Below are 27,893 nucleotides of genomic sequence, written 5' to 3' on the forward strand. Positions count from 1 at the left end.
TCACACTGAATTCTCCATTGAATTAACAGAAAAGAAGCATCACCTAAATTTTGTAAGACAATTTAGTGGCAAATAATTTGTAAAAATGCATATATTCTGATAACCAGAAATTTCCTTGTGATTATTTTAAAGCATGGTTGGAAAAATATAAATTTATTGGTGATTAATAGATGCTATGCACTGGAAAATACCATGCATTATTTCTCCATTCCCTTCAATAGAAAAGCATGCAAACATTTATAAGAAGACCTTTTAAACTTAATTAAATATAATAAATCCATAATCAGATATAATAAATATATATTTCATTTTCACTTTCATTGGAACAAACACTAATTGAAGGCTATCTTAACTACCATTATTCAGATGCCACATAAAATATGCATACATAATTCATTTTTGTATGAAATTTATAGAAATCAAAGACAACAAAGACTGTATATCTGAAATATCTTCCCTAAAGGAATAGATTATATCAAATTCATGCTCACTTCTTCAGAAACCCATCTCTGTGAAACAAAAGCTAGGTTATTGTTTGATTGTATTGTTTTGCTGAAGAGGAGATACTCATAAAATCATGGAGTCATTAAATATGTCCTTTATGAAACAGATACGTGTATCCCATTACAGCCCTACCCATCATCATGCTATCATTCAACTGAAGTTACTTGAACAAGAGGGAAATGTCTTGACATACTTTCATCATCTTCTTCAGAGAGTTTTTGGATGTCTTGGCCTTCCCCTGATTCCTGGGTCAAGCTCAGCATCCTCTCCTTACCCTTTTTGTATTTCTGTTGCCTGGCTTTGATGCGATCCATCCTGTAAAATAAAATAGCAGCTGCAATGCCAAGAACACACCCACAGTCATCAGATGGTCAGTTTGGGTTTAAACTTGTATGTATGAGATTTATGAACGGTTTTTTTAATCAGCAACAAGTATCTCCTTGGGGATGTCTGTATGTGTGTGTATATATACAACCATGTTATTTTGCTCTGCATCGATGCTAGTCTTACTAATATGATCATAATTATGCTAAGGTTTGATATACAATACTCTATGTCTACTTACACCTCGTACCATAGCCATTTTGAACACAGTATATGATGAAATGTAAGTCCTTTATTCTCCCAGGTTTTGCAATTTTTTAAAAATAGGAACTGTCTAGCTCATATAGTTGTGAGAATCCAATAAAAAGGTGTACAAGTGTGAGAACTGTTTCGTAAAAAGCAAGTTGTTCCCCAGATGTTCAAGAGTATTCTATTAGACCACATGACTCTTCTCTATTTCAAATCTAATCTCTTATCAGTTCTGGAAAAATGTATTATTGCATCTTTAATTATTGAGCCAGTGCCTTTTATTTTGTCTTCTTATTCAGGAAGCCCAACTACTCAGAAACTGCAATGCTGCACTCTACTTCCCAGACCTGCCCTCCTGCAGTGTTCCATTTCTTAATTTGGTTTCTTAAAATTTTGCTCAAATTTTTAAGCTAAGTGCCATTTCTGCTTCCTGCAGCTTAAACAACATTTTTAGCTTCTCTTTTGCAATGATTATTACCTTCATTCTTTTATATTCAGACTTTCCATCACCTAAGAAGATGTGTTCTCAAACAAATGGAAAAATTCAGTGAAGTGAATGATAGTAACAGGTTTCCCTAACAGGTAAGTAGGAACTCATTCTAAACGTGGGTCCAAATCTGTTACTTCTCTAGACATGATGTAGATAACTAGAAACAACAATGACTACAGAGGGGAGGGGGGTGGGGGAATGGGATAGGCTGGTGATGGGGAGTAAGGAGGGCACGTACTGCATGGTGCACTGGGTGTTATACACAACTAATGAATCATCGAACTTTACATCAAAAACTAGGGTTGTACTGTATGGTGACTAACATAATATAATAAAAAATATTTTAAAAAAAGAAACAACAATGGCAACAGTTACACGATAACTGCTTATATAACAGTTCATATACCTTATATCTTTGATTATGGATATAACTATGCCATGGGATGGTATAATTTATGTGATCAAACATTTTTGAATTGGGAAAAGAGCTGGGAAATGAGGTCAGAATGGAATGAACGAGTCTTAGCAAACTTGGGGGATTTTCCTGGTGGGGTGATGGAGTCTCTGCTTTCCTGGAGAAAGTAGCTAGGTTTTGAATTCTGTGGCCATTCACTCTTAAATCCAGCCCCTCAATGAAGTACTACCAATCCTCAGAAGTTACATTTGCTGCTAAAAATTTCACTCCAAGGAAATTTGTTTTAAGAGCTATTTTAAAAATTAACTAATTTGAAAAAAAGAATTTCTCAAATCTCCTAGTAAAGTCAGTCCATTACTTGATTTATCCAGAATATGGTGGTAGAAAAAAAGATCTTGAACTGAATACAGGGAAACAGGGGTTGTATTTCTAGTACTGCCTCTAGCCTGTTGTGGATTTTAAGTCATCTAATGTCATGACTCATCAGTTTCTTCCCAGGGAGACTGTTATAATATCTTTAGAGATCCTTCCAAAGCTAGGACTGTATTTATTCCCTTAATCCACAGATAGAATGAACATTTACTCGAACTGAATGGGACTGGGAAAGACCCTCTCTCATTCATTAACTCATTTAATCTTTATAAAAACCCAGGTAGAACCGTGAGCCCTAATTTAAAACAGAGGGCTGAAATTCAGAGACTCTGAAAGACTTGCTCACGGTTCCAAGAGTAAGCAGCTGAGCCAAGACTTGACACTGATCTGGTCCAACATGGCTCGCTTTCCACCACACTGCAGCTCTCTTTCTGTTCAACTACTTCCATTTTCAGTCCAGTGAGCATAAGCCACTGCCCTGATACTGAGCACATACCCAGAAACTCCTTAACACAAGTGGGTTTTTCAGAGCTACTGAGGCTCCCTGGGAGGTGAGAGCCAGCTGAACAGGATCAGACAAACCACAATTACAAAGAAAGGAGAAGGAGAGTAAAAATCAAACTTCCTTACTGCCTCTTGAGCTGATCCATTGACTTTTTCTCTTCCTCAATTCTTGCCTTTACAGCCTTTACAATTGTTGCCTGGAAAAGTTCAGCCCCCCTAGAGAAAAATAGGAAGTAGAGAACAAATTAATATTTCTATCCTTGTTACTTACCTTCACCTGAAAATGATTACCAAGGGTTAGAAAACATTTCTTTTTGGGCCATTGACCAGATAGAGTCTCCTGGCTGGTAGTGGGAGTCCCAAGAGCCTGTGTAGGAGCCCCTTTCCAGTGGATGAACAGGGCACAGCCTCTCCTGGGAGGGAGTGGGCTCCTCACAACCACAGGAGGTCAGTAAAACAAACAAACAAACAAGCAAACAAACAAACAAACAAAAAATGGTTTGTGTTTTCTAAGACATTGAAAAGAATGCACCCCTTCAAACATGTCCCACAGAACCTTACATCTCAGCAAAGCATTGCTCACCGGACCTTATTACAGTTGTTCCATGAGGGACCATTGGCAAGGAGGAGTGAGTTCAGATTAGTTTTCTACTCAACGAGCAGAAAAGGTATGGAGTGGGCTGGGCTTCCATAAGGAAAAATGTGAAGTTAGAGTTCAAGCTCCTTCCCTGGGATGTTCAGATTCCTGCCTCTTTGCTTCTCTCTTCCTATCCTTCACTTCCCTTCTGTTTGTTCTCACCTTTCAAGCCAACTGTAGAGTCCCCGTGACCCACTTTGTCATATTTCATCAACCTCTTTTCATATCTTCAATTCTGGTCCATTGACATCTGGTCATATCCGCTTGGTAAATCCCAAGTGGGTAGGAAACCAATGGCGTGCCCACCCTGTGCTGGGCTGTTGTCAGAGGTGCAGAAAAGGTGTGATGGGGCACATTATCTGCTGACCCCTCATAGGCCCTGGAAAGTCTTCTCTGTAGTGGCTATTTAAAACTCCTTACAGTTTTCTCAAATCTGGAATTCTGTCAAAGGCTTTTCATTCCTAGTAAATAACCTAGTCTCCCACTTCCTGGAAAGAACGTAAGTCATGAGGCAACAGTTTACTCCTGCCCATCCCGTGGACACTGTTTCCTGCAGTGACAGTGGGGGAGGTGACATCCTCACCTGCAGCCTGCCTAAGCTTTGGTCACTTCCCACCCCTTGCAGCCTGAGGGGCTCCATCCTGTCTTTTCTTCCTCTCTTTCTGCATTCTCAGCCTTCCCACTGCCACCCAATCCTCCTCCGAAGTATGCAAACAGGCCCACATCTTGCTAATCTTAGAAAAAAAAAACATGCCCACTGCACAGTTTTCTATGTATAGCCTCCATCACTGTCCCTGCATGAATATCTCACAGCCACTGTCCCCAAGCCTTCCCCTTCAACCTCAGCTCCCTGGTATTGGGTTCTGATCCCCACGTGTTGAGGTCACTACCTTTAATGCTCAGTTTTCAGTCTTGTGTTTGTATATCCTGTCTGCTGAACTTCCAGCAACCTTCCTCAGACTCCTAAAGCACCATGCTCTTCTAGCTTTCCTTCTTCTTTTCTGGCTCAGAGTTCCTGGTCTTCTCTGCCCATCTATTAAAAGTGGATGCTACCCTGGGTCCACTTCTCATTCTCATGCTCTCCAACCACTCACCTGCTCTACATCTATCTGTGTCATGATGACACTCAAGTCTATTTCCACCTGCGGATCTATCCTCCCAGCTGTCCACTGGACTCATGATGAGTTTAGTTTCACAAGCCCATGAGCTCTACAACTCCCTGGTTGTGGTCAGTGTTCTCCCAGCCCAGAGCTTCTTGGCTTCTTTACATTTGGGATTGGCACCATCTTTAGCTTTAACCAGAATCCCAACCATATCATCCTCTACCCTCCTTTCCTTTCCACCCCCACCTCCCTTCCTTCCAATCAACTTTCCAGTTGTGCCAATTTGACTCTTAAACATCTTCCTGGTTTATCCCATCTTGGTCTGAGCCACTGTCTCTGTCCTGGATCATCAGAGCAGCCACCTAACTGGTCCTGTGTCCTCCATAGCACAGGCAGGGTGGGTTTCTGAAACTCATCTATAGCCACATCACTCCCTTGCTTCTTCTTATCCATGGGATTACTTCTAAAGTCATAAACATGGTGCATAAGACCCCTGATAATCGGACCTCTCCCTATCTCTCCAACTAATTTGTCATCACTCACTACCTTCACCTTTAAATTTCTGTGTTCTGGCCACACTGAGCTTCTCAGGGTTTCTTCATTAAAACTTCCCCTGGTAACTTCACTTGGACTGTGTCCCCTGCCTCCCTCCTCTAACTCCTGATCTTCCCTTAGGCTGCAGCTTAGAATGGAAGGCTGCCTCAGTTCCTGGCCCTTGCAGGTGATTATGTACCCCTGATGTAATTCCTGCAGCTTCCTGAATGTCCCCTATCATCACACTAGTCACACAGCACTGTGATTGCTTGCTGCCATGTCCCCCTCCCCACCAGCTCTGTGAGGGCAGGACCAAGCAGCCACCTCCTTGTAACACAGTAGGCAGTGAACATATCAATGAATGAATCAATGTTTATTCTTTGGAAATTCTGTATATTATTAAGACATGGCTTTTCTTTTGCAAGCATGAGCTGTGCTCTAAACCAAAGCCATTGGTTTCTATAGCATGAGTAATCTGTTTTCTAAATAATTATGACAACTCCGAAGAAAAGATACTGGCTTACTATTATGTCCTGAATGTCTAAGGACCAAATGCTCAGGAGAAGGAAAAAGGCACATTTATCAGCACAAATACCAGCTGCTCTATGAGTAAATAAAATTACTGTTAGGGACACATAGACCAATGGAACAGAATAGAGACCCCCAGAAATGGACCCTCGGCTCTATGGGCAACTAATCTTTGAGAAAGCAGAAAAAAAAATCCGGTAGAAAAAAGACAGTCTGTTCAATAAATGGTGGTAGGAAAATTAGACAGCTATATGCAAAAGAATGAAACTTGACCACTCTCTCACACCATACACAAAGATAAACTCCAAATGGATGAAAGACCTCGATGTGAGACAGGGATCCATCAAAATCCTAGAGGAGAACATAGGCAGCAACCTCTACGACATCGGCCACAGCAACTTCTTTCATGACACATCTCCAAAGGCAAGAGAAACAGAAGAAAAAATGAACTTGTGGGACTTCATCAAGATAAAAAGCTTCTGCACAGCCAAGGAAACAGTCAAAAAAACTGAGAGGCAGCCCACGGAATGGGAGAAGATATTTGCAAATGACACTACAGATAAAAGACTGGTATCCGAGATCTACAAAGAATTTCTCAAACTCAATACACGAGAAACAAATAATCAAATAAAAAAATGGGCAGAAGATATGAACAGACACTTTTCCAATGAAGACACAAATGGCTAACAGACACATGAAAAAAATGTTCAAAAAAATTAGCCATCAGGGAAATTCAAATCAAAACCACCTTGAGATACCACCTTACACCAGTTAGAATGGCAAAAATTGACAAGGCAAGAAACAACAAATGTTGGAGAGGATGTGGAGAAAGGGGATCCCTCTTACACTGTTGGTGGGAATGCAATTTGGTACAGCCACTCTGGAAAACAGTGTGGAGGTCCCTCAAAAAGTTAAAAATAGAGCTACCCTATGACCCAGCAATTGCATGATAGGTATTTACCCCAAAGATACAGACATAGTGAAGAGAAGGGCCATATGCACCCCAATGTGCATAGCAGCATCGTCCACAATAGCTAAATTGTGGAAGGAGCCGAGATGCCCTTCAACAGATGACTGGATTAAGAAGATGTGGTCCATATATACAATGGAATATTACTCAGCTATCAGAAAGAACAATTACCCAACATTTGAAGCAACATGGACGGGACTGGAGGAGATTATGCTAAGTGAAATAAGTCAAGCAGAGAAAGACAATTATCATATGGTTTCAGTCATTTATGGAATATAAGAAATAGGAAGATCGGTAGAAGAAGGAAGGGAAGAATGAAGGGGGGGTAAACAGAAGGGGGAATGAACCATGAGAGACTGGACTCTGGGAAACAAACTGAGGGCTTCAGAGGGGAGAGGGGTGGGGGATTGGGATAGGCCGGTGATGGTTATTAAGGAGGGCACATATTGCATGGTGCACTGGGTGTTATATGCAAAAAATGAATCATGGAACATTGCATCAAAAACTGGAGATGTACTGTATGGTGACTAATACAACAAAATAAAAATTTAAAAAAATTCAAAAAAAAAAAATAAAGGCCTTGTGCTAAACCCTTCTTGGACTGGTTTTCCTAGAAGGAATTTCTTAATTTCTTATGGGTTCTACAAGCAAGCTTAGGCAACAGCACAGTGCAATATTACTTCAGACAGATGTTTTAAGAGAAGCCACTTAATTCCATGGCCTGACCTACCTCGAAGCCAGGATCTGTGAAGCTTTTATATCAGCCACAACATGTAGGAAATAGTAACTCATGAAAACTCTTCTCTGCAGCAGAAGGAAGGCAAAACATATGCTGTCCCAAATAATTCCTGCTTCACCACTGGGTAGTTTACATGAGGAATCATCATCAGCTGCGGCAAAAAAGTAGGAAAAAAATTTAAATTAACATCCATTTTCATTGTTATTTTATAATATCTGTGTCATGATCAGGCTTGGGGAATCCCACAGTCATAAGAGCAACATTCTGATGCATGGACTCACTTATGCATGTGTTTATTTACAAGCAAAGATACACATTTCAAATCCAATATCAACATTGATTCATAAGACTGACCACAAGTGACCTCTTGAGGCACAGGAGGATCTCTTCGCCAGGGTTGGCTCCTGGGTGCTTCTGTCTCTTAGGGTGACAGAGATCTCTTTCTCCCTGAACCATGGAGAAATTATGTCTGTATGTCCCGATGCCAGGGACAATGCTCCAATACAAACAAGCAAACAAAAAACAAAAACCACCTCTTCTAGGAATGGTGATCCGGGGTAACCAAAAGAGCAGTTACTACAGTACAGTCTATTAGAAAAAGATGTATCAACAGACAACTTATCCTAAATCAGAACAAATTCCCAGTTACTCTTCATCATGGCAAAGTGTAGCCTGAATTGGAAGCCACAGTGGGGAGAGCGTCATGGTCAAGTTGTCCCCATTCTGGTCGCCAAAGAGGACCAAGCATGGTATTGTCCTGTGTTGTGGTGTAAGAGGCAGAGGGACGGAAATGGAAACTCTGGAACCGTAGAGACCCTGAAGGTCCTCCCAGTTGTTTTCCTGAGTCTGAAGCTCCCCGAGCTTCCTGAGGAGAGAAGGACCTAGAATCCACAGGTACTCTGACAACCCAAGATTCTAGCAGCAACCACCACCGGCCTGTGGCCTTCTGTAACCCTACCTAATGTAACTCCAAGAAGTTTGGGGAGTTATAATGAGCCACACATAGTCCCCAGACCTGCCAGAGTCTGAGAAGTTTCCGGAGGATGATCAAAGATGTCTGGAGTAGGAGCACTTTGTGTTATGGACAATAGATTAATAACGATCTACAGTCCTATAGCTGCCATCTAGAGGTCAAAGTGACTGTCACTGTTTTCTCTTTTATGTGCTTTGGCCCAATTTTAAAATTAGAACAATACAACTATCCTTCTTTCTCTGTCCTTCCACTTCCAAATTTGCTTTGCATACTTACGCATTTTATAGCCTTTGACAGTGCAGGCCAGGCTGAAAGCTTGGATCAACCAGCAACTATTTTGAACCAATTTTTCAATATATCCACATGCTCCTATCTGAAAAACAAATGGGAGTGGCAAATTGTGAAACTCTGCGCCCAGAAAAAGAGGTTGATGCTTTGTGATCCTAGTCTGTATAAGAATTCACAAAGTCTCCACGCCAGTGATGCCAGGACATACCTGTAGAACCTAAAAGCTCAGTCACCATGGGGTAACGCATTTGATGCTCTAGAAGCACCATAATTTCCTGAAGGAAAATAAACCCGATGAGTAAAGCAAGAGTCTTTAGTGTGATGGTTTCAGCACTTAGAAGTGCCTGTCTTTTCATAGAGAAAATCTTGGACTCCTGTAGGAACAAGCCAAACTCTGATATCAAATGGGTGAACGATGACTCCCAGGACTTTGATTTTGGTACAGTTATTTTCTCACAAGATTGGACAAATTAAACCTATGCTGTTTGCTAGGAGATCATCACAAACATCAGCTGCATGGCATAGTTCTTAGAATAGGAAAAGAGCATGCATTTTGAACATTTTGTGGCCAATTCTCTGGGCAAAGGAATATTCTTTGTTGGTTGGCATGTCATTGTCTCTCTCATAGCAATGATTTATGTTAAGTTCACATGCTGAGGGGGAAGAAGTTTAAATAAATAGACAACCATTGCAAGCCAATACATAAAGGCGATGGCTGAACTGTGTGTATTTCCTGGGAACATGTGAGGTAGGAGAATACACTTAGAATTTGTTCCCCAAGCTGACTGTTGCTCAGCTTGAGTTCCTGCACCCATTGGAACATGCTCTTCACATGACTATCTCTGCCCAACATGGCCATGCTTGTGTTTGGGTTCTCTACGTTGGGAGTGTCCCGTTCCCTTTATCTCTGGACACCCTTGAATCTGGTTTTCAAGTCTCTGATCGGTTCAAATAGCATTGCCTCCAGGAAGACTGCTCACAGTTCATTCAGGCAAGGTATGAGGAACTCCTTTTTTTGTTTTGGCTTCCTATAATGTTGTGATAATTAGCATTCGCAGACCATATTATAATTATTAATAAGTAGGCTTGTCTTCCCTTTAAGAATGTGAGTTCCTTAGGATAAAACCTGAAAGGAATACTATATCTAGTTCCTCAAGACAAAAATAGTGCCTAGCAAGTCTGCAATTTGGGTTTACAGAATGAATGAATCAATGAATGAACAAATGTACTTTGTAGCCTTACATTTGTAGGACTGGTTGTAGAAATCAACCTCTGGCAACAGATTCCTCACCATCAGACTGACCATCGAATGAAATGGTGTTCTGTTGTGCTCTCTGTCCAAGAACTTTCAGTATTACCCCAAATGTAAGTAAATATTGGTGGGGTAAAATTGCTGTATAAGAGTCACTTTTACTATCAACTGATCTTAGACAAAATTTCAATGGTCTTAGACAAAATAGATGACTCAAATACATATTCATGGAGACATAGTCTTGGCTTTCCAAGACCTCTAAACGCAGCAATACACGTGCCAAAAGAAAAAAGAAATAAATGCCTGCCAAGTAGACTTGCCTGGTGAGCTCATCTTTCAGTAACCAGGAAGGTGGGAAGCAGGACTGTTACCTCGAGGCTCCTCTAATGCACTATCAGCACTTGGGAGCAGCAGGTGCAAGGACTAACTTTGACTTAGGGCCAGCTAGAGATGTCTTAACTCCTTCACTTCGGGAAAGCTTGTTGTTTAAGTTCCTGAAACAGTAAATAACTTAGAAGGTGTCCCTGTGGCCCAAAAGATTTTATGCGATCCTGGGATGACTAGTGGGCTGTGTGAGTTACCTGCTCGGTCAGGGGGGAGAGTGGTGCTCCGGGATCTGGATACTTAATAGCAGAGCAGCTAAACTTTGTAGAGGAAGGACAGGGGTTTGCCCCCACCCTCTACTGCCTTAGCTCAGAGAACCGTGCTCATTTTATTTTATACTTCCGTAATTCCTTCTACGTAAGCCAACACGGTATCAGTTTTGAAGAGATCCAATGAGTAATTCAGCTCCTGAAAGGGCCACTTTGCAGCACAAAGTGTGAATGGTGACGAATGATCCCTCAGAAGAATTGGGATTTTTAACTTAAAAATGCATTTTAGAATGTAGTCCTACAAACCCCTATCCTCCTGTCATGTGACCTTGAGATGGTGGAAGTGAGCAAACAGGATTCTGCTTAATGTGGCAAAACAAGAGTGATAAATGCTTCTTTGAATTCTGATTTTGCGTCACCTTATTTGGGGCTTTTAGGAGAGGAGTGCGACGGGCAATTGGGCTTTTAATAACCACTGAATGGACTGTTTACTCTTGTGCTAAAACCACAAATGTGTTATACAGCGAGAGGCACTTACTGACAGTATGTTTTTCATCGTAATCACAAAAACGTTGTATGCAATCAGCCAGTCCCAGTAGCGCAGGATGCTCTTGATGGGTTTCAGCAGCAGATCACCCCCAAAGAGCAGGAAATAGAAGCAGGCCACCAAGTAACCCATGCAAAAGATGCTGATCCTGGTTGTCCCCGTGATGAAGATGATTGTGAGCACAAACCAGAAGAGGTAGCTGAAGATGATCACTTTGGACATGTCTAAGTACGATCTGGAAAGCAAAACCGACCCATCAAAGGATGGCAACACACAGAAGCAAACGAACAAAAAATTAAGGCAGGAGAGTCTACTGTGATGAGGGCAAGAGTTCGTACCATCCACCTGACTCAATATGGAAGCACTTTGCAAGTCATGTTTCGAACTCTGTACCCATCTTTCATTTAACGCTGCCTTGTCTATAGGAAATCCTCACCCAGTTAGTAAGAGATGAATAAGTAAGTTGTGAAAACACTTATCAGTATCTTATTTGGGCCAAATTTCCCCCCCACAGCAACATCTTCTGCCTACGACTAGAGTACTCTGAATTCCTCCCTGTCTTCCCAGAGGAGGCATGAATAATTGTATGGCGGGGGAAAGTCTGAGATACGGATGCCTCCTGAAGCGAGAGAACAGGTAAGACTGGATTCTCTTCAGTGAACTAGAAATTAATAGATAAAACAAATCTGTGTTGCATCGAAGGTCTTCCTGGAGGTGGAAAACCCTCCTTGCTGATGAGAAGTCATTCTCACAGAGCACACACAGCCACGGTGAGGCTTGGAGACTCAGTTCAACACTCTTGTCTCTGGATGGCCCTAGGTTGGAGTCAAGATGCCTTTTTGGGGAGTGATTTCTCCCTGTGACCATGATGAGAGGTGAGGCAGCCTTGAAGACAGTCACTGTGCAAAAAGTGGCAGCTTCTGGGAGCTTCTGAGCATGGGTCACTGACAGCCGAGGCAGGGGGGTACCTACAGGCCAAGACCCATCTGTATTTGCTTAATTAGAGCTTCTTTATCTTGGAGGTTTTGTTTTGGTTGTTTCTCCTCCCAGGTAAGGGAGAAGCATAGCAGAACCGATGGTGGGTCAGTTATTTGACTAATGATTTGTTATTTTCTAAGAGTTAATAAACAGTGTTTTGATAAAATAGGCACTATACTCACCAGTCTCATTAGAGAAAGCTGTTCCTAAAAGGTACATTGTCAGATAAGCACACTTTTTTGAACTTTACTCTTTTGGGTGTAAAATACTCGATCCTTTAAAATGCTTTCATGAAATTTCCCTCTCAAATATATTTCACCCTTCTTTGATGTCATAGCCAAAGGAGAATGAATAAAATGTCGGTATTTTTCAGCATTCCAGGAGCATCGCTGGTAAAATCAGTGATTCATGTGAGACGTAATATTGGAATGCCCACAGGGCCCTCTGAGGTGTGTGTGTGTGTGTGTGTGTGTACACGGGCACACTTTGGAGTCAGCAGACTCGGCCTATGGGCATTTTGAGTGTGAGTGTGTGTGCACAGAAACGTGTGTGTTAGTGTAACATGTGCTTTCTGTGGATTTCCCTTCCTGGCCCAGTGTTGTTCATTTCCACTCCAGGTGCCCCAGCCTCCATTCCTTAGCACTTAACCTGCTTCAGGCTCAGAAATCACAAGACCAAGCTTGAAGGTCACACGGAAAACACCAGTCAATGCGCTCTGAAGAGGAGCCTCAGGGACCCCGGAGCAGACGAACGAGCCCTGGTGATGCGTAGTGAGGTGAAGAGCTGCTGAGGAGCGCGTACCCGCAGAGAGGGCGCGGGGGATACCACTGGCCTCCCACAGCAAAGCGGTTGCCAGCTTCCCGCGCCCCATTGTGGTGTCTGACGCCCACTTTTCTGGGAGTCCTCACTGAGAAACCGAACTAAAAGCTTGAAATAATTCAATTTTTCAAAGATACCACTCTAAAAATTAGTGGTGCACCCAAGTTTTTGAGTTGACATTTTAGGTTTTTTGTTAAGTACACTGTAGGGTTGAATACTTACCTTTCTCTAACTTGTCAACCTGATATGATAAAATATTTCATTTTGTTCTAGGTTTCTTGTTGTGAATCGTTCAAACATGTCTGATTCATGACAAAACGTAAACACGTGCTGTTAACGATTTCTTGTGGAATTTACTGGTTTGCCTTCAGATAAAAACTTTTTGGGTGCCTGGGGGCTCAGTCGGTTGAACGTCTGCCTTCAGCTCAGGTACTGATATCAGCGTCCAGGGATAGAGTCCTGAATGGGGCTCTCTGCTCAGCAGGGAGTCTTTCTCTCTCTGCCCCTCCTGCTGCTCGTGCTCTCTCTCTTTCTCTCTCAAATAAATAAATAAAATCTCAAAGGAAAAAAAAGCTTAGTTTCTCCCTTTATGACAGGGAAAAAGATCAGTTGCACTGATATTTTCTCTTAGTATCACAGAGAAGAGGTAAAAAGTGGAAGTCCTACCTCGTATTAGTGTTTAGTGTAGTACATTAACCCTAAAAGGAATCTTTAGGTCTACATAGCTTATCATTTTATTTATTGTTTTAATTTTAATTTTTATTATTTTTTAAAGATTTTATATATTTGACAGACAGAGAGGGAGAAGATCAGGGGGGAAGGGCAGAGGCAGAGAGAGAAGCAGATTCCCCACTGAGTGCGGAACCTGATGCAGGGATTGATCCCAGGACCCTGAGATCAGGGCCTGAGCCAAATGCAGATATTTAACCAACTGAGCCACCCAGACACCCTAGTTTATCATTTTATTATAATTTTTTTATTTTTTAAATATTTTATTATTTATTTGGGAAAGAGAGAGAGAGAGAGAGAGAAGAAGAAGCAGGGGGAGGGGCAGGGAGGGAGGGAGAAGCAGACTCCCTGTTGAGGAGGGAGACTGTCATGGGGCTAGATCCTGGACTCCGCCGGGATTATGACCTGAGCAAAAGGCAGGTGCTTAAATGGCTGAGCCACCCAGGTGCCCCACCTAGCTTATCATTTTAAAGCAAATTCACTTATTGGTTTGTTCAGTACATGCTGAGCTCTTAGGCCACTGAGAGGCACAGAAGGGCCTCAGCACCCAGGTTTTGGAGCTAGGTCGATTGGGTTCAAATCCTTGCTCAGCTTCCTAACCTACAAAATGGCAATGATAATCTCTCATAGGTGGTCATTAGGATAAGATGGCTTCCTCGACGTAAAGCACTTGGACCGGATCGTGGCACACAGCAAGTGCCCAATAACTGCCACTATTAACATGACCATGTGTATTGTAGACCAACAAGCACCGGCAAGGATGGGGGAAGGGCACGCACACAAAAGGAAGTTAGATGTGAACTTTGCCCTAAGTTGTCTGTATCTCAGACCGGGGTGGGATGGGTTCTTCAAATAACAGTCCCATGCAAACAAGATACTCTGGGACTCAGAAACGGGGAGCAAATCTCAGGTGAGGAGAGACACACTGGCTGGCCCCAGACTGATCTCCTTGCTGCGCACTGATGCGCAGCCTCTCCTGGGTGCGACAGCTGACCCAGAGTGTGGATGCTAACTAGTGAGGATCAGGGAGTCTGCAGGTGCAGGGCTGGTGAGGAGGCACAGAAAATCCCACCAGCCCGTCTGACCCTGACTGCAGGGCCAGAGCTGTACTATGACTGCCGACTGGGGAGGCAGCGGGTGCCCGCCATGACCGGGCGGCAGGTGAGCAAAAGCACTGGGACTTGGGAACCCAGAGAACACAGAAGGAATGCAGAGTGAGAAATTTAGTCAGGTTTAAATGCAAACTCTGCTGAGGGGACAATCAGGCTGCCGAGCTCAGCTCCCACCAGACTGTGGAGGACAGTGGAGGACAGAGAAAGGTGTTACAAGGGGAACCCACGTGCCTGAGGGAATAGCACACAGGGGAGCGCCAGCACGGGACAGACTGTGGCTGCCAGCCCGCCATGGTGCCCACGGAATATGGAGGACCAGGAGGACGGGGAAGGGCAAGAGGGTGAGGAATGGGAATCAGGAAGGACAGCATATGAAGAGGAGGGGGAACAGAAGGTAAAGATGAGGGACAGTAGTCAGAGGAGGGGTCTCTGCTGGAGCACCAGGAGGCAGTATCACGGGCCCTAGGCAGTTTGTGTGGGGAGACGTGGAGGGAAACAGAGGGGAAATGTGTGGTTCATGCTGAGAAAAGCAGAAGCAAAGCTGAAATTCAGAGACTCAGCCTCTGGACCGCCAAGCCCTCTGTCTGCATTTATGAGCCCGGCGTGTACCGTTGGCTGCCCAATTTCCCAAGAGTGGTGGAGAGAGAACCGGAAGTGGAGCTACATCCTCCAAGTGACACGCATGTGCAAAGTGGCTTTGGACCCGCTCAGCCACCCTCACCTGCAGTGGATGAAATCAGGCACGGGGTTATGCTGGCTGAAGGAGGCCGCGTCAAGGTTCATGCAGATCTCCACGTTGTCCCCGGCCATGATCCGTACTGCAGCCTTGTTTTCATCCTCAAAGATCTGCCTTTGCAAGGAGGCACACAGGAGCAGCATGAAGTCATCTGGCAGGACAGAGAGATCGCTGAGTCACCTTCTCCTTATCCAGGTTTCCAAGATGCAGGAAACAGTCCCCACAAGAGATGAGCCGCTCCCCAGCTCCTGAGTGAGTCGCGTTCCCAAAGTTCCCAATGTACAGTTCTCCCTAGTTTCCAATCTAGGGGCCAAGTCCCACCTTGCCCACCACGGAAGATGAATGAAGGGGGCACAGACACTGGAGAGTCTAGATTTTATCTGTGTGTTGGTGAGTGCAAGTATCAGGTGATAATCCCTAGTCTTATGACTTTTCTTATGGGATCATATTTATTTGCATTTACCTCCCACCAAAATTTTGAGGAAGCCAGTTGAGTATACTTCTCCATCTTGATCTTTTTACTTGTGGCAGAGGCAGACACTTGCAGTTTTCTTCAGCCTCTCCATCCCCCATTGTATTTGTAACTGCATGCTTCCCAAGTGGACAGGGCAATGAGGGAGGGGAGCGCAGGGGAAGATCATGGCCAGTTATGGGCAGGCTGCCTCCCATACATCAAACCTGAGGGTGTGGAGGCAGCATGTCCCTCTGGAGGTGACTTTCTCATCCTAGGTGGGGCTGCTTCGACCCTGGGATCATCAGCCTGCCCTTGGAAGGGTCAGGGGCTACAGCCTGGAGTTAGAGCATCTGCAGTTTGGGGAGCATCTTCCTAGCTTCCACGGTCTTGGCGTTAGCTTTGGTCTGTCTGGTGGCAGCATGAAAGAACCACTTTGCACAAAACAGGGCCTCCCTCTGCAGTCTACCTTCTAGAAGATGGATGAGTAGAGGGGTGTGTGTGTGTGTGTGTGTGTGTGTGTGTGTGTGTGTGTGTGTGTTGGGAGGTAAAATTATGGAAGTGGAGATGGTATTTCCAATGTTTATTTATTAATTTTGCAATGGAATAGGGCCAGTAGAAGCCATTAAGGACTTGTGATATTAATGCATCAAGACAAGCTTTTACATGACCACCAAGTGCGTTGGAGGAAGCAGAGGCACGAATGCACAGCACACAAAGAAAGATCAGCAAAGAGAAATCCAAACCCCCATGCTCTGTGGCCCTGCGGCTCCAACACTTACAGACAAGAAACACGGGGTTGGGACGCACAATGAAGTCTGGGAAGTACAGCCACTTTATGATGTTGTCATTGAAGCTAGCACCCTTGAATCTCCATGGGTAATCTGCAGGACGGAAGTGGTAAAGAGCAAAATCAGTACGCTTCTTCCCCACCCTTGTCGCAACTGTGCACGACACAAGGGCTGATTACAAGAGCAGCCGGCTCCCAGCAGGGCCCACGCACCTCTGCAAGGAGCCGCAGGGATGCCGATGCAGATGAAGTACTGGAAGGTGATGATGCACGCCAGGAAGCAGCAGTACTTGGGCCAGATCTCCGCAATGGCCTTTCTTCTGCGCCGATACAAGACAGCGATCAGCCAGCACGCGTGAATCATGGCATAGAAATCCATTCGCTGACCAATTACGTTAACTGACATTAGGAAACAGGTCTGTGTAAGGATGAAAAGAGGCAAAAAAAAAAAATCGGGTTTACAGGGAAGGGGAGTGGTGTCACCTGTCAGCCCCGGGCAGGTGGCTCAGAGACCGGCATTCCCAAGGGGGGGTCTGTCTACACGTTTTCACACATGTCTTATAGCATGAAGACTGAAATCATGTATAAACTGACTACATCACTGTGAATAAGAACGACTTCAAACTGTGAAGAGAATACAGCAATGAGCTCTTCATGAAGCATCACTTTTCCAAATTCGTTCTAGTAAGAGGCAGGCACTACCACAACCATTTCAGATCAAACCAGTTCATTCTGGCAAAAGTTAAACTCTCAGAATGCACAAAACACAAAGAAGATTTGTAATACATTAAAGAAGCCAGTGAAAATGACAAAGTGTTATCTATGCATGGGCAAGGCTACAGAGATCCAGAGAGGCCAAGTTCACTGCTGCAGTGCGCTGTGGAGCACTGGCCTTGGTCTTAGACGACTTTCAACCAGGCCAGGTGAACCCTTCAGTAGAATGCCCTCCCATTGATCTTGAGGAGACAGTCATCAGAGCACGGAGATGTACAAGTAAGCTCTAGGGGCCAGCTGGCCAAAAACAGCAATTGGGATTTTCACAGAAAAAAGAAAAAAACAAAAACAAAAACAAACCCACGTCAGCAAGGAAACTCACCTCCAGACCAAACTTGTAGAAGAAGTAATTTATGAAATATTTGGCACAATTAATAAGTCCATCATCTAGATGGAGTCTTGTAATGTCGTGAAAGATGGTTTTAGACACGGGGGCCGTGAGGTTGTTTCGACCTCGATAGTATTCCTGATGGCGGTAAACTGTAACCTCAAAGGCCAGGATGGCCAACATCAGGAGATTATTCTACAAAGGAAGAAAACACGTTTGTGTGAAGCCAAATGCTTTAGCTTGGTCACTTTAAGCAACCTCCATACTCAATCCTTTTTTTCGCATTCTTGGTGTCTAAAAGAACAATGCTTTATAAAATCCCACCTCTATAGAAGTCTTGAGTTCAATGTTCATTTTCCCTGTGGCATAGTAACAAGGTGGGGCTACATGCATTGTGTCAGTCAGGGTAGTCTCCGGGATGCTAGGACCTAGAATCCCTAGACAGAAGGCCGGTGATGCTCATTCCTGTTTCTGGAAAAGTACACTAGCCATAGGAAGATGCAGTGACCAGTTGCCTCGGGAGGGCGGTCCAAACTTGTTTGCAGCTCGGAGTGCAAAATGGTACAGGGCCATCTGGGAAACAGATGAAGCTGCAGGGGAAATCTTTCAACAGCTCGGAAATCTGGCTAGAGAGAGCCGCAGACTGACAAGCATGCTGCTGACCATAACATAATCATAATGATGATGAAAATAGTTAATGTGGATGGCACCTCATGTGCCCAACACTATTCTGATTGCTCTTTTCAAATATCAGTTTGCTTTATCCCTATCACAGTTCTTGATGGTGGGAAGCATTTATATTGCTGCAAATGATGTCTGTTGCATGAGAGAAAAAAAAGTGAGAAAGCTACCACAAAAAATGGGACACTTGGTACTTTTAGAAATTCTAGGTGTTGAGTATAAATGCTTCATTCCTGAGTGCTTCTGTCGACGTGGTGTGAAGACTACTTGGAGTATCCCTCAAAGTGAAACGGGAGCAGTCCGAAGCATACTGCTTTCGTTATGTTGGTTTTGACTATTTGCAAAGTTTCTTTTCAAAGACAGGTTGTTAAAAATTGTATTACCTCTAATGATAACTAGCTGGAATTTAAATAAAAGCTTGAAGAAAAAAATTGTATTACCTTTCAACATAATATAGGTCCTTTATTCAACATTGTAGAGAAACAATTTAGACAGCAAACATTTCTCGTAATGCTCTACCTGCTTCTCAGCAATAATCACTGTAGACAATTGGGTATTTTACTCAATATTTTTCTTTGCATCTAGAAGAGACCACACTATGCACGGTGTACTGAAATTTGCCTTTTTTTAAGTTAATATATTTTGGATGTCTTTCAACATCTCACATTATCAATCTACCTCAATCTTTTAGTGGTTATGTGCTATTGTACTGAATATATTTGTCATACTTTATTCAATCAATCTTAAACTACTCGATCAATTTCTTTTCAGTACAATGCGATACTGACGGTAATGTTTAGTCGTTTGTTTCAAAGGTGATTCCAACTGTCACGTAAAAAAGGCAAGGTTTTTATCAGATAAAAACCTTGATAGCAGAAGTCTCAAGCAAAAGATTCTCTGGCATTAACTGTGCAGAAGCACGGATGAAGTATGGCGAAGGCCTTACCCTCAGGTAGACAAGCAGAGGGGAAGACTTCCTCAGGCCCACCCATTCTGTTGGGTCAATAGGAGCGCTGTACAGCTGAGACTTGTTCAACTGGTGGATGGGTATGTTCGTTTGGTTTTCATTTGGCTGAAAAGAAGAGAACAAAGAGTTAAAAAAATGGTTGTCCAGATTGGAAGAGTTAGATGTTTCTCCTCAAGTTTTGCACAAAGGGACACTGTGGGGCCGGGAGGGAAAGATCCACTTTAGGGGGCGGATCTCAGCAGGGGAAGAGAACTAGGGCCAGGATGTATCCAACATGGCTGAGGTGACTGAAAGGCCAGACAGAATGTGTTCGGGGCTGTGGGTTCCCCAATATCTGTGTCACTTCCCTAAAGACCAGTCAAGAAGAGTCCCCTGTCTTCGAGGCTCACCAAGGAACAGTTAACAGAAAAGTTCTCAGGCTTAATGGTTTGCAGCTGGTACAACATTTTGCAGACGATGATCACACACGTCCAGACAGTGCAGACACTCGAAGCCAGACGGCGCAGCTTGGAGTATGGCAGAGCAAAAGCCCAAGAAATCAAAAATACATAGTTGAACAGAGACACCTGAAAACATAAAATCAGAAATGGGGACAAAAATACATAACATGGCACAACAGCCACAAAATGTGGCAACTCGATTTATTCAGTTTGGCAAAGTCTGATTGAGTTCCTGGCATGTGCAAGGTGTTGCCCTAAGTGTGTGTGTGTGTGTGGGGGGTCTTGTATGGCAGAAAGCTACATAACCAGATGATGTCAGTATAGTGTAGCAGTAGCTCAACTATAGATGGGAACGGGCCCCTGTGAGAAGACCCTGAAGGGGTCCTTGGCCCCATCTGGACTTTCGAGAACATTTTCTGGAACAGATACTGCCTGAGCTGGGCCTTGAAATATGATAAGGTTAGCCAGGCCAAGAAGATGGGAAGTGCAATCCATGTAAAGGATATAGAGGTACAGGCAGGAAAGCATGACGGAGCGTGGAAGGGACGGTGACCACAAACAACTGGAAACTCTGGAGTTGAACGTGGCGCATGGCAGCAGTAAATGAGGCTGCAGATGCAGCTGGGAGCCACATGTTATGGACCCCTTTGAAACCGTGCTATGGCCTAGGAACCCTCTGTGCAGAAAATAGAGAGTCAAGACTTCCCACAAAAATCGTAAGGAAAGATATTCATTTTGTTGAAATAAGTATAACTGAAGAATGGAGGTGCATCCATGGGGGTTCAGTGAGAGGTCAGGAGACCTCACGGGCACTGCCAGGAGAATGTGACCAGGGCCCAACTAGGGCTGTGGAGCAGTGGCGGGGAGGGGTCACCGATTTGAGATGGGAAGTAAAACTAGCTGGAGCTGTTGACTGGTTGGCTTCATGGTGGTGGTAGCTGGGGTAAAGGAGGGGTGTAAGGAATGCCTCCCAGGTTTCTGGCTTGGGAGCCAGAGCCCTGAGAGGATGGCAGTGCCACTACTGAGACAGGATCTTGGTGGGGGTGGGGGGCATGTGTGAAGAGGGAAGACAGTGACTTCAACTTCATTGTAGACGCTGTGTGCTTATCAATCAGGTGAGATGCCCAATCATTTCCAGCGGTTCTCCATAGCCAACAGTTCACAGAACAATACAGAAGCACAGTCATCTTACTCATCCGTGGAAAACACTCATGATTAAAATAAGATCTGGATATTGTTAAAATAATGTCATAAGAACATTTAGTATTATCAGCATGAATTAATTAACATTAACAGCATGCACTCAGTTGATAAAATTCAACATGTTGCCAGGGCTAAGCACTGTGGGCTGTAAAAAGTATGGTCACATGATGGGCTGACGAAGCTGCACAACAAGAAATGAGGACACTCCGGGACAGTACTTAATTCTGTAATTAGTAGCCACTGCTTTTCTACTTAACTGCTTGTCACGGTCCAGGCAAGGAACCTCTCTGGGAATGAACCGCTGAAATATTAGGGTAGTAAGAACCGTCTTTCAGAATTCATTGAGGAGGAAAGACATATTGCCCTGTGAACTCTACAGCACTCACAAACACAATAAATGCTGTTTTAACAAAATACTTTGACTGGCTAAGTGACTCCTCCTTAGTCATCAGCCAGTGTCATGTTAACCAGGATATTAAAAAACATTTCTTTTCTCCTCAATTAATTCAGTAAGCCTATTAAAGCTACTATGAAATTAAGTCTCTTTGTTATTCCTTTTAGTATGTATTTAAGGCATTGAGTATAAAAACAGCATAAAATTTACATAGAACTCTTAATCTTTTGAGTATTAGAGAAAGATACATTTTATTAAGTCCTAACCAGGCTCAAGGCAGCATATCCTGTGTGGATCCCTGGCCTAAAGAAACACATGGAGTAGTGCCAGTGAGAACTGTGTAGACAGTCATGGCAACATGGTAGAGGGAGTGTCTGCCTGGGACAAGGCCAGCTGTATGGGGGCACAGAGCTGATCAGCTAGTCCAGGGTTAGGGAAGACTGCCCATGGACATTTGATCTAAACTGAGGCTGGCAGTACAAATAGGAGCTAGTCAGGCAGGGGAATTGCAGGTGTGAGGCCTTCTGGCAAGGGAGAATATGGACATCCTTGGAATAGCAAGTGGCTCCCCATGAAAGCAGTGTGATCAGGGTCTCTTCCAAGGGCTTTGGAATCCACCTAGGCTAGGGTGCCTAGGAAAGAAAGTGGCAAAGTGGTCCAGGGCCAGATCGTGAGGGTCCTGTAGTTCACGCATGTGAGGACAGGAGAGCTGTGAAGGTTTTTGAGTTGAGATTAACATGATCCTATTTATGCACTGGAAAGACTGTTTGGCTGCATGATGAAATCCGTACTTCCAGGAGAAGAGATTGGGGCAGGGTTGGGCATCTGGTAGAGTAATCTAAAAGGGAAAATGATGTGGAGGTAGGGGGCTCAGTTTTAGAGATGCTGAAGGTGCTTTTGGGACACTCAAGGATGAGCTCATGTCCAGCTGTCACTTAAAGATACCGGCCTGGAGTTCAAAGACCGGATGGGATGAAGACATAGATTTACAATTCGTGTATGTAGATGGTGAGTGAACAACAGGAGCTCATGAAACCACCCACAAAAGGTCTAGAATCAGAAAAGGGGGCTGCAGTTAGAACCTATAGAGGAAGAAGAAGAAGAAGAAGAAGAAGAAGAAGAAGAAGAAGAAGAAGAAGAAGAAGAAGAAGAAGAAGAAGAAGAAGTAGAAAAAATAGAAAAAATAGGAAAAAAAAGAACCTAGAGAAGAGAGGAGTTGGTAAGAGAAGGAGCCTATGAATGAGCAGAAGGGAGGGGCCAGGGAAGTGCGCTGTTTTGGAAGACAGCAGAAGCTCTTCAAGAACAAGGAAATGATTGTTAATGTCTAGTGTCATAGAGAATCAAGTAAAATGAGTCCTCAACAGTGTCTATAAGGTGGGAAAACATGGACTCAGAGAAGTACCATAATTCATCCAACATAAACATGATCGATGATAGTCTTATCCTTTCCCTGATGGTGGGAGTCTCATGGAATATACTTAAAAAATTTACAAAAGACAAATATCTGGGCCCCAACCAATATCTGATGAAGCAGAATTTCTAGGGAAATCTCTGGTCATCCACGTATCTAACAAGTGTTCAGGTGATCCTTACTATCAAGAAATTTGGGGAAGTAATTTTATGCCATATGTCTTCCTCAAAAAACACTTTTCCACAAATTGTCACTTTCTCTGAATATAAACTTGTAAGGTGTGAGGCCACTTCCTTGAGAGAGGAGCCTCTGAGAACTGTGGTCCCTGCTGAGGGCTGGCCCAGCTGGCCTCCCCTCTCAGAGCACCTGCAGCCTCAGTGACAGCCTCCACAGTAGGACCCCTGCATGACACGCCCCTCCCTTGCACCCACAGCCTCCTGGGATGCCTCTAATGTGACTTTGGTTTCATTTACCAGCCATGACCATCAGACTTCGAGCCAAGGCAAGAAATGTGTCTTTCATGCCTTTGTGCCAACATCTAGTGCAGTATAAGCATTCAATTTATTGTAATTTAGTTTAAGTGTATAATGAAGGATAAATGAATGGTTGGCAAGAGTGAAAATAATAATGAAACATCAATTGACATATAGGGTAAATCTCAAGCTTGTAAGATGTTTTATTTATTTCCTTCAGCCAGTAAACTTTTACTGAACGGCCCCCAATTGGCCGGGCCCCATAGGAGCTGCTCAGGATGCTAAAATAAGGTGTGATCCCTTCCTCAAAGAATAACCTGATCTCTCAGAGCTTCTAGGAACCTTTGAAGTTAGAAACACAGTTGCATATAAAAAAAGATGACAATGTTATATATATTTAAAATCTAGGTCCTTCCAAAGTGGTGTCCCTAGGGTAAGAGACACCAATGTAAAAGAAAGGCCACTATAACAAATTCTCCCTCATGGTTTCTTCTTCCTCAGATGCCCATGATGATAACCTTGTAAAAGTTTAATGTTTGGCTCCAAAATGACCTGAGAAATGACACTGAAAGTTTGTGAAAACAAGTAGCCTGCTGATGGCCTTGGCTAAGGATGAAGATTTCACTTGGGTCGTTGACTTTGTTCTCATTTTTCCATTTCCTGATCAGCAAATTTTGAGGAAGGATATCTTTTGTGCTAATCAAAATTAATAAGCTAGGAAGGGCCAATATCGTCACTGATGGGCTTCTCTGGTTGAGGATGAGCCAAGCCTTCAAAGCAGAAGAGGCCCCTGAAAGTAAACTCAGCACCTCAGACGTGCACAACGTCAGGGGTGGCTGGACACAGGTGAACAATGCCCCTGGAATTGAGCGGCACAGCTTCCCTCCTGCCCTCTGCCCAATATGAACCCCTAGACACTTGCCTTCGTTATAAGCAGATAAGATTCAGATACATCATAGCCTGTTTTGGCACATGGCTCCTTACAAGAATCAGTGTTCGTCTTCCCTCCCCAACTGTAGTCATTAAGTATAGAAAGAGTTAAAGTGAAGCTTCACGAGGCACCACCTTGGAATCAATGGAGGCAAAACATTCCAACATGAGGTGCTAGTCAGTCATGGAGAAATTTCAAACCAAAACAGTTGATGGGTAACCGTGTAGAGGGCTTTTCAAGCTCCCTGGGACGGTACAAATGGGTCGAGATGGTGAAGATGACAGGAGGCAGTGTGATGAAATTCCTTCGTAGGAGGTGCTTCTGTCAGCACCACCCCCGAGATGAACAGTGGAACACATGTCCCCTTCTGCTAGGGAGGAAGGGGGGCTACATTCTCTACCCAAACCCCAAGCAAGGAGCTTCAAGCAGCACCATACACAGATGCTAGTTTGTGTATTCTGGAGTCTGGACATGGATGTCCAGCTTCACCCAGAAAATCCAGTTGGCACGGATTTGGTGACTAGGACAGGAGTTGCCTCATTGCAAAACTCATACACTAGCAGAGTACAGACTGTGTGAGTGCGGCCCTTAGACCTGAGGCGGGAGAGAGAGAGAGTGTCCAGAACCATTCTAAGTCCTGCTCAGGGGCACTGCCTGCACAGGGGCCGAGACTCCAACAGAAAGGGTCAGGAGGAGCAGATGCTGGGGAAACCTCGATGAGAGAAAGGGAAGATTTACTCAGCTCCAGGCCAGTGTGAGGTCATCCTAAGAATGACCATTCTCGCCATTCCCATCTGAGGCCATGGTTCAGCCTGGGAGGCCTTATAACAGAGGTGAGTTCACTGGAAGGTGGGGGGCAGTGAAGGAGGTGTGTGTGAGAAAGAAAGAAGCTGCTAGAAGAGGAAAGACTTCTACCTGGTAAGAGATCAGAGTTTAGTGTTGGAGAGGATGTGGAGAAAGGGGAACCCTCTTGCACTGTTGGTGGGAATGAGGACTACTGCAGCCACTGTGGAAAACAGTATGGAGGGTCCTCAAAAAGTTAAAAATAGATCATCTACCCTATGATCCAGCAATTGCACTGCTAGGTACTTACCCGAAGAATATAAAAACACCGAATCAAAGGGATACATGCACCCTGATGTTTATAGCAGAATTATCTACAATAGCCTAATTATAGAAACAGACCAAGTATCCATCGACTAATGAATGGATAAAGAAGATGTGAGATATATATATATTCTTAGGATGGCCTCACACTGGCCTGGAGCTAATTAAATATACATATATATATAATGGAGTATTAGTCATAAAAAGAATGAAATCCTACCATTTGCATCCATGTGGATGGAGCTAGAGAGTATCAGGCTAAGTGAAATAAGTCAGTCAGAGAAAGACAAATACCATATAATTTCACTCATAAGTGGAATTTAAGAAATAAAACAAATGATCAAAGGGGGGGAAAGAGAGAGAGTGGCAAAGCAAAAAACAGACTCTTAACTAGAGAGAACACACTGATGGTCACCAGAGGGGAGGTGGGGGAGGGATGGGTGAAGTAGATGATGGGAGTGAGGAGGGCACTTGTGATGAGCACCAGGTGTTGTATGGAAGTGTTCAATCACTCTACTGTCCGCCTGAAGCTGATATCACACTGTACGTTAGCTAACTGGAATTTAAATAAAAACTAAAAAATAAAATAAAAAATAAAAACATTCTATCTTCATGAGAAAAAAAGAGATGGGAGTTTGGATCTTTTCTGTGACTGGACAAGTCTAATTAATGAAGTGAGATTCTGTTCGCTCTCTGAGGTAGGACTTTCTATTACCTAGGAATGATCAGAAAGTTTTGCATTTAAGAGCATGGAGAAAACTTTCTCTTAGAATACATTTTAAAGGGACAATAGAAGTCTGAAATTAAGTGATTTTTATAATTACAACCCCACGTGTTCTGATTGCTTCATATTTCAACATTAATAAGAATCAGCGATAAGGGAAGCCCAGAGACCAAAGTCAGTGTGCAGAGAGGAGAGACTTCCTGATGTTCAAGGATCAGGCAGGAACCTACCCTTTGGGGCTGGGAACACCTCAAGTGGGTGGGATGACAAGATGTGAAACTAGGGTGACACACTTTGGGGTTAACCTTCTCACCAGGGGATTCTGGCAGATGTTAGCAACAGTGGGAGCAGTTATTTCTCTGAGGCATGACCGTCTGATGTGTTTTAAAGTTATAGGTGAAAGAGATGGAATTAGGAAGGAAAATTCTGGAAGTCTGCACAATGTATGAATTCTAGAGAAGGCAATGGTCATATGCCATCAAAGGCCTTTTTCCTGATGGTGTAACAGGGTGAAGAGATCATGATCATTTACCTACTTGATAGTCAATGAACAAGACATTCTCGGGACTCATTAGGATGGTTTTAACAAAATATGCCTGCCTTTCATTTAGGATTTGTAAGAAAGTGGTATCATTGAACTCTTCTTTTCTCTTTCTGAATTCCACAGGACGGATTTCAGATACTGGATTTTCTGTGCCCTACTCACATTAATTTCCTTCATTTAATGCTGACCCCCATCATAAAACTCTCTTTTCTGCAACAACTTCTCATGCCGTCCAAAGACCTCTGTACATCAGATTTCGTTAATTCCAAAATGGCCTTTGCTATTTGTAGCCAAATGCCTCTCTTGCTCTTCTTCTTTGTTCTTTAAGACTCTGACCCTCAAATTCTTTCTGAATTTGTCAATTTACGTCTATAGTTAAAATGCTTAAACATCTTTGTCTTCAATGAGTACATGGAGTAGCCTAGATTTTAGTTCTAATTAATGTGTGGACTGTTAACAGTGGAACACATGTCCCTTTCTGCTATAAATCTCACAGGTAGAGTAGTTTCTGTTTCTGTTCCCACCTGGCAGTGATCCTAGATCCATTCCAGATAGTTTGTATGACATAGAGAATGTTCTAGTTTAGACTGGGGACCTCAAATTACCTACTTGTGAATCTTTTAGGTTTATGGTGTTGTAGTTGTAATATGACGTTATTATTTAACTTTTCAAAAACTAGAGGCAGGAGTTCCCTGACTTAATTTTTAGAGGGCAAAGACTCTTTGAATTGTCACTCAAAACTAGTCCAGGGAAATGAGAAATATGTGTAAATTATCTGCTGAATAAATCGAAAGAGAGCTAATTTCTCTACAGTCCTCATCAAGTAACTGTTGGCTGCGTGATGCCTCTCCTCTCTCCAGATGAAAAAACAGAACTGCAATGCAATGTTGAAACACTCTGTCTTGTCTCAAAATATCCAGTCATAAACAAGTTGAACTCTGTCACAGATTTCATTAAATTTGGGAGGCTGAGTTTACTCCTTGGTAACATAAACTGGAATACTATTGTTTTCCTCAAAAAGAGTTCATGCACGGTAGTACAGAAGAGCAGCACACTCTCACACAATTCAGCTAAAGACTCCAGGAAAATAAGTAACCTTTCTGATACGACCAAGCCAATCAGGAGCTAAGCCAGGGCGTCTTTGTGCCCTGATGTCTTTCCCACGTCTCAGAACAACTGTCCTTTGGTTTTCTGCATGTCAAAGTGTCTGTGCTATCTTAGAGCCGTGGTGTTCTAATGTATTGGGAATTTCATTTAAAACAAAATCATGGACAGTTAG

General features: G+C 43.4%; 1 protein-coding gene across 9 annotated transcripts in view; it reads right to left on the minus strand.

Annotated features, from left to right (window-relative positions):
* PIEZO2 (piezo type mechanosensitive ion channel component 2) overlaps window positions 1-27,893 on the minus strand; it is a 443,262-nt gene that overhangs the window by 60,425 nt on the left and 354,944 nt on the right. For all 9 annotated transcript variants that reach the window (XM_044382834.3, XM_057313247.1, XM_044382833.3 and 6 more), the window contains 11 exons: window positions 19,777-19,953; window positions 19,367-19,492; window positions 17,734-17,934; window positions 16,851-17,055; window positions 16,630-16,731; window positions 15,382-15,547; window positions 11,014-11,257; window positions 8,619-8,715; window positions 7,361-7,520; window positions 2,985-3,074; window positions 698-819 (listed from right to left, as the gene is read on the minus strand). In XM_044382834.3, the coding sequence (XP_044238769.2) occupies window positions 698-819; window positions 2,985-3,074; window positions 7,361-7,520; window positions 8,619-8,715; window positions 11,014-11,257; window positions 15,382-15,547; window positions 16,630-16,731; window positions 16,851-17,055; window positions 17,734-17,934; window positions 19,367-19,492; window positions 19,777-19,953 (1,690 nt within the window). The remainder of the gene's footprint in view (window positions 1-697; window positions 820-2,984; window positions 3,075-7,360; window positions 7,521-8,618; window positions 8,716-11,013; window positions 11,258-15,381; window positions 15,548-16,629; window positions 16,732-16,850; window positions 17,056-17,733; window positions 17,935-19,366; window positions 19,493-19,776; window positions 19,954-27,893) is intronic.

The sequence above is a fragment of the Ursus arctos genome, unplaced genomic scaffold (assembly GCF_023065955.2).
Source record: "Ursus arctos isolate Adak ecotype North America unplaced genomic scaffold, UrsArc2.0 scaffold_17, whole genome shotgun sequence".
NCBI lineage: Eukaryota > Metazoa > Chordata > Mammalia > Carnivora > Ursidae > Ursus > Ursus arctos.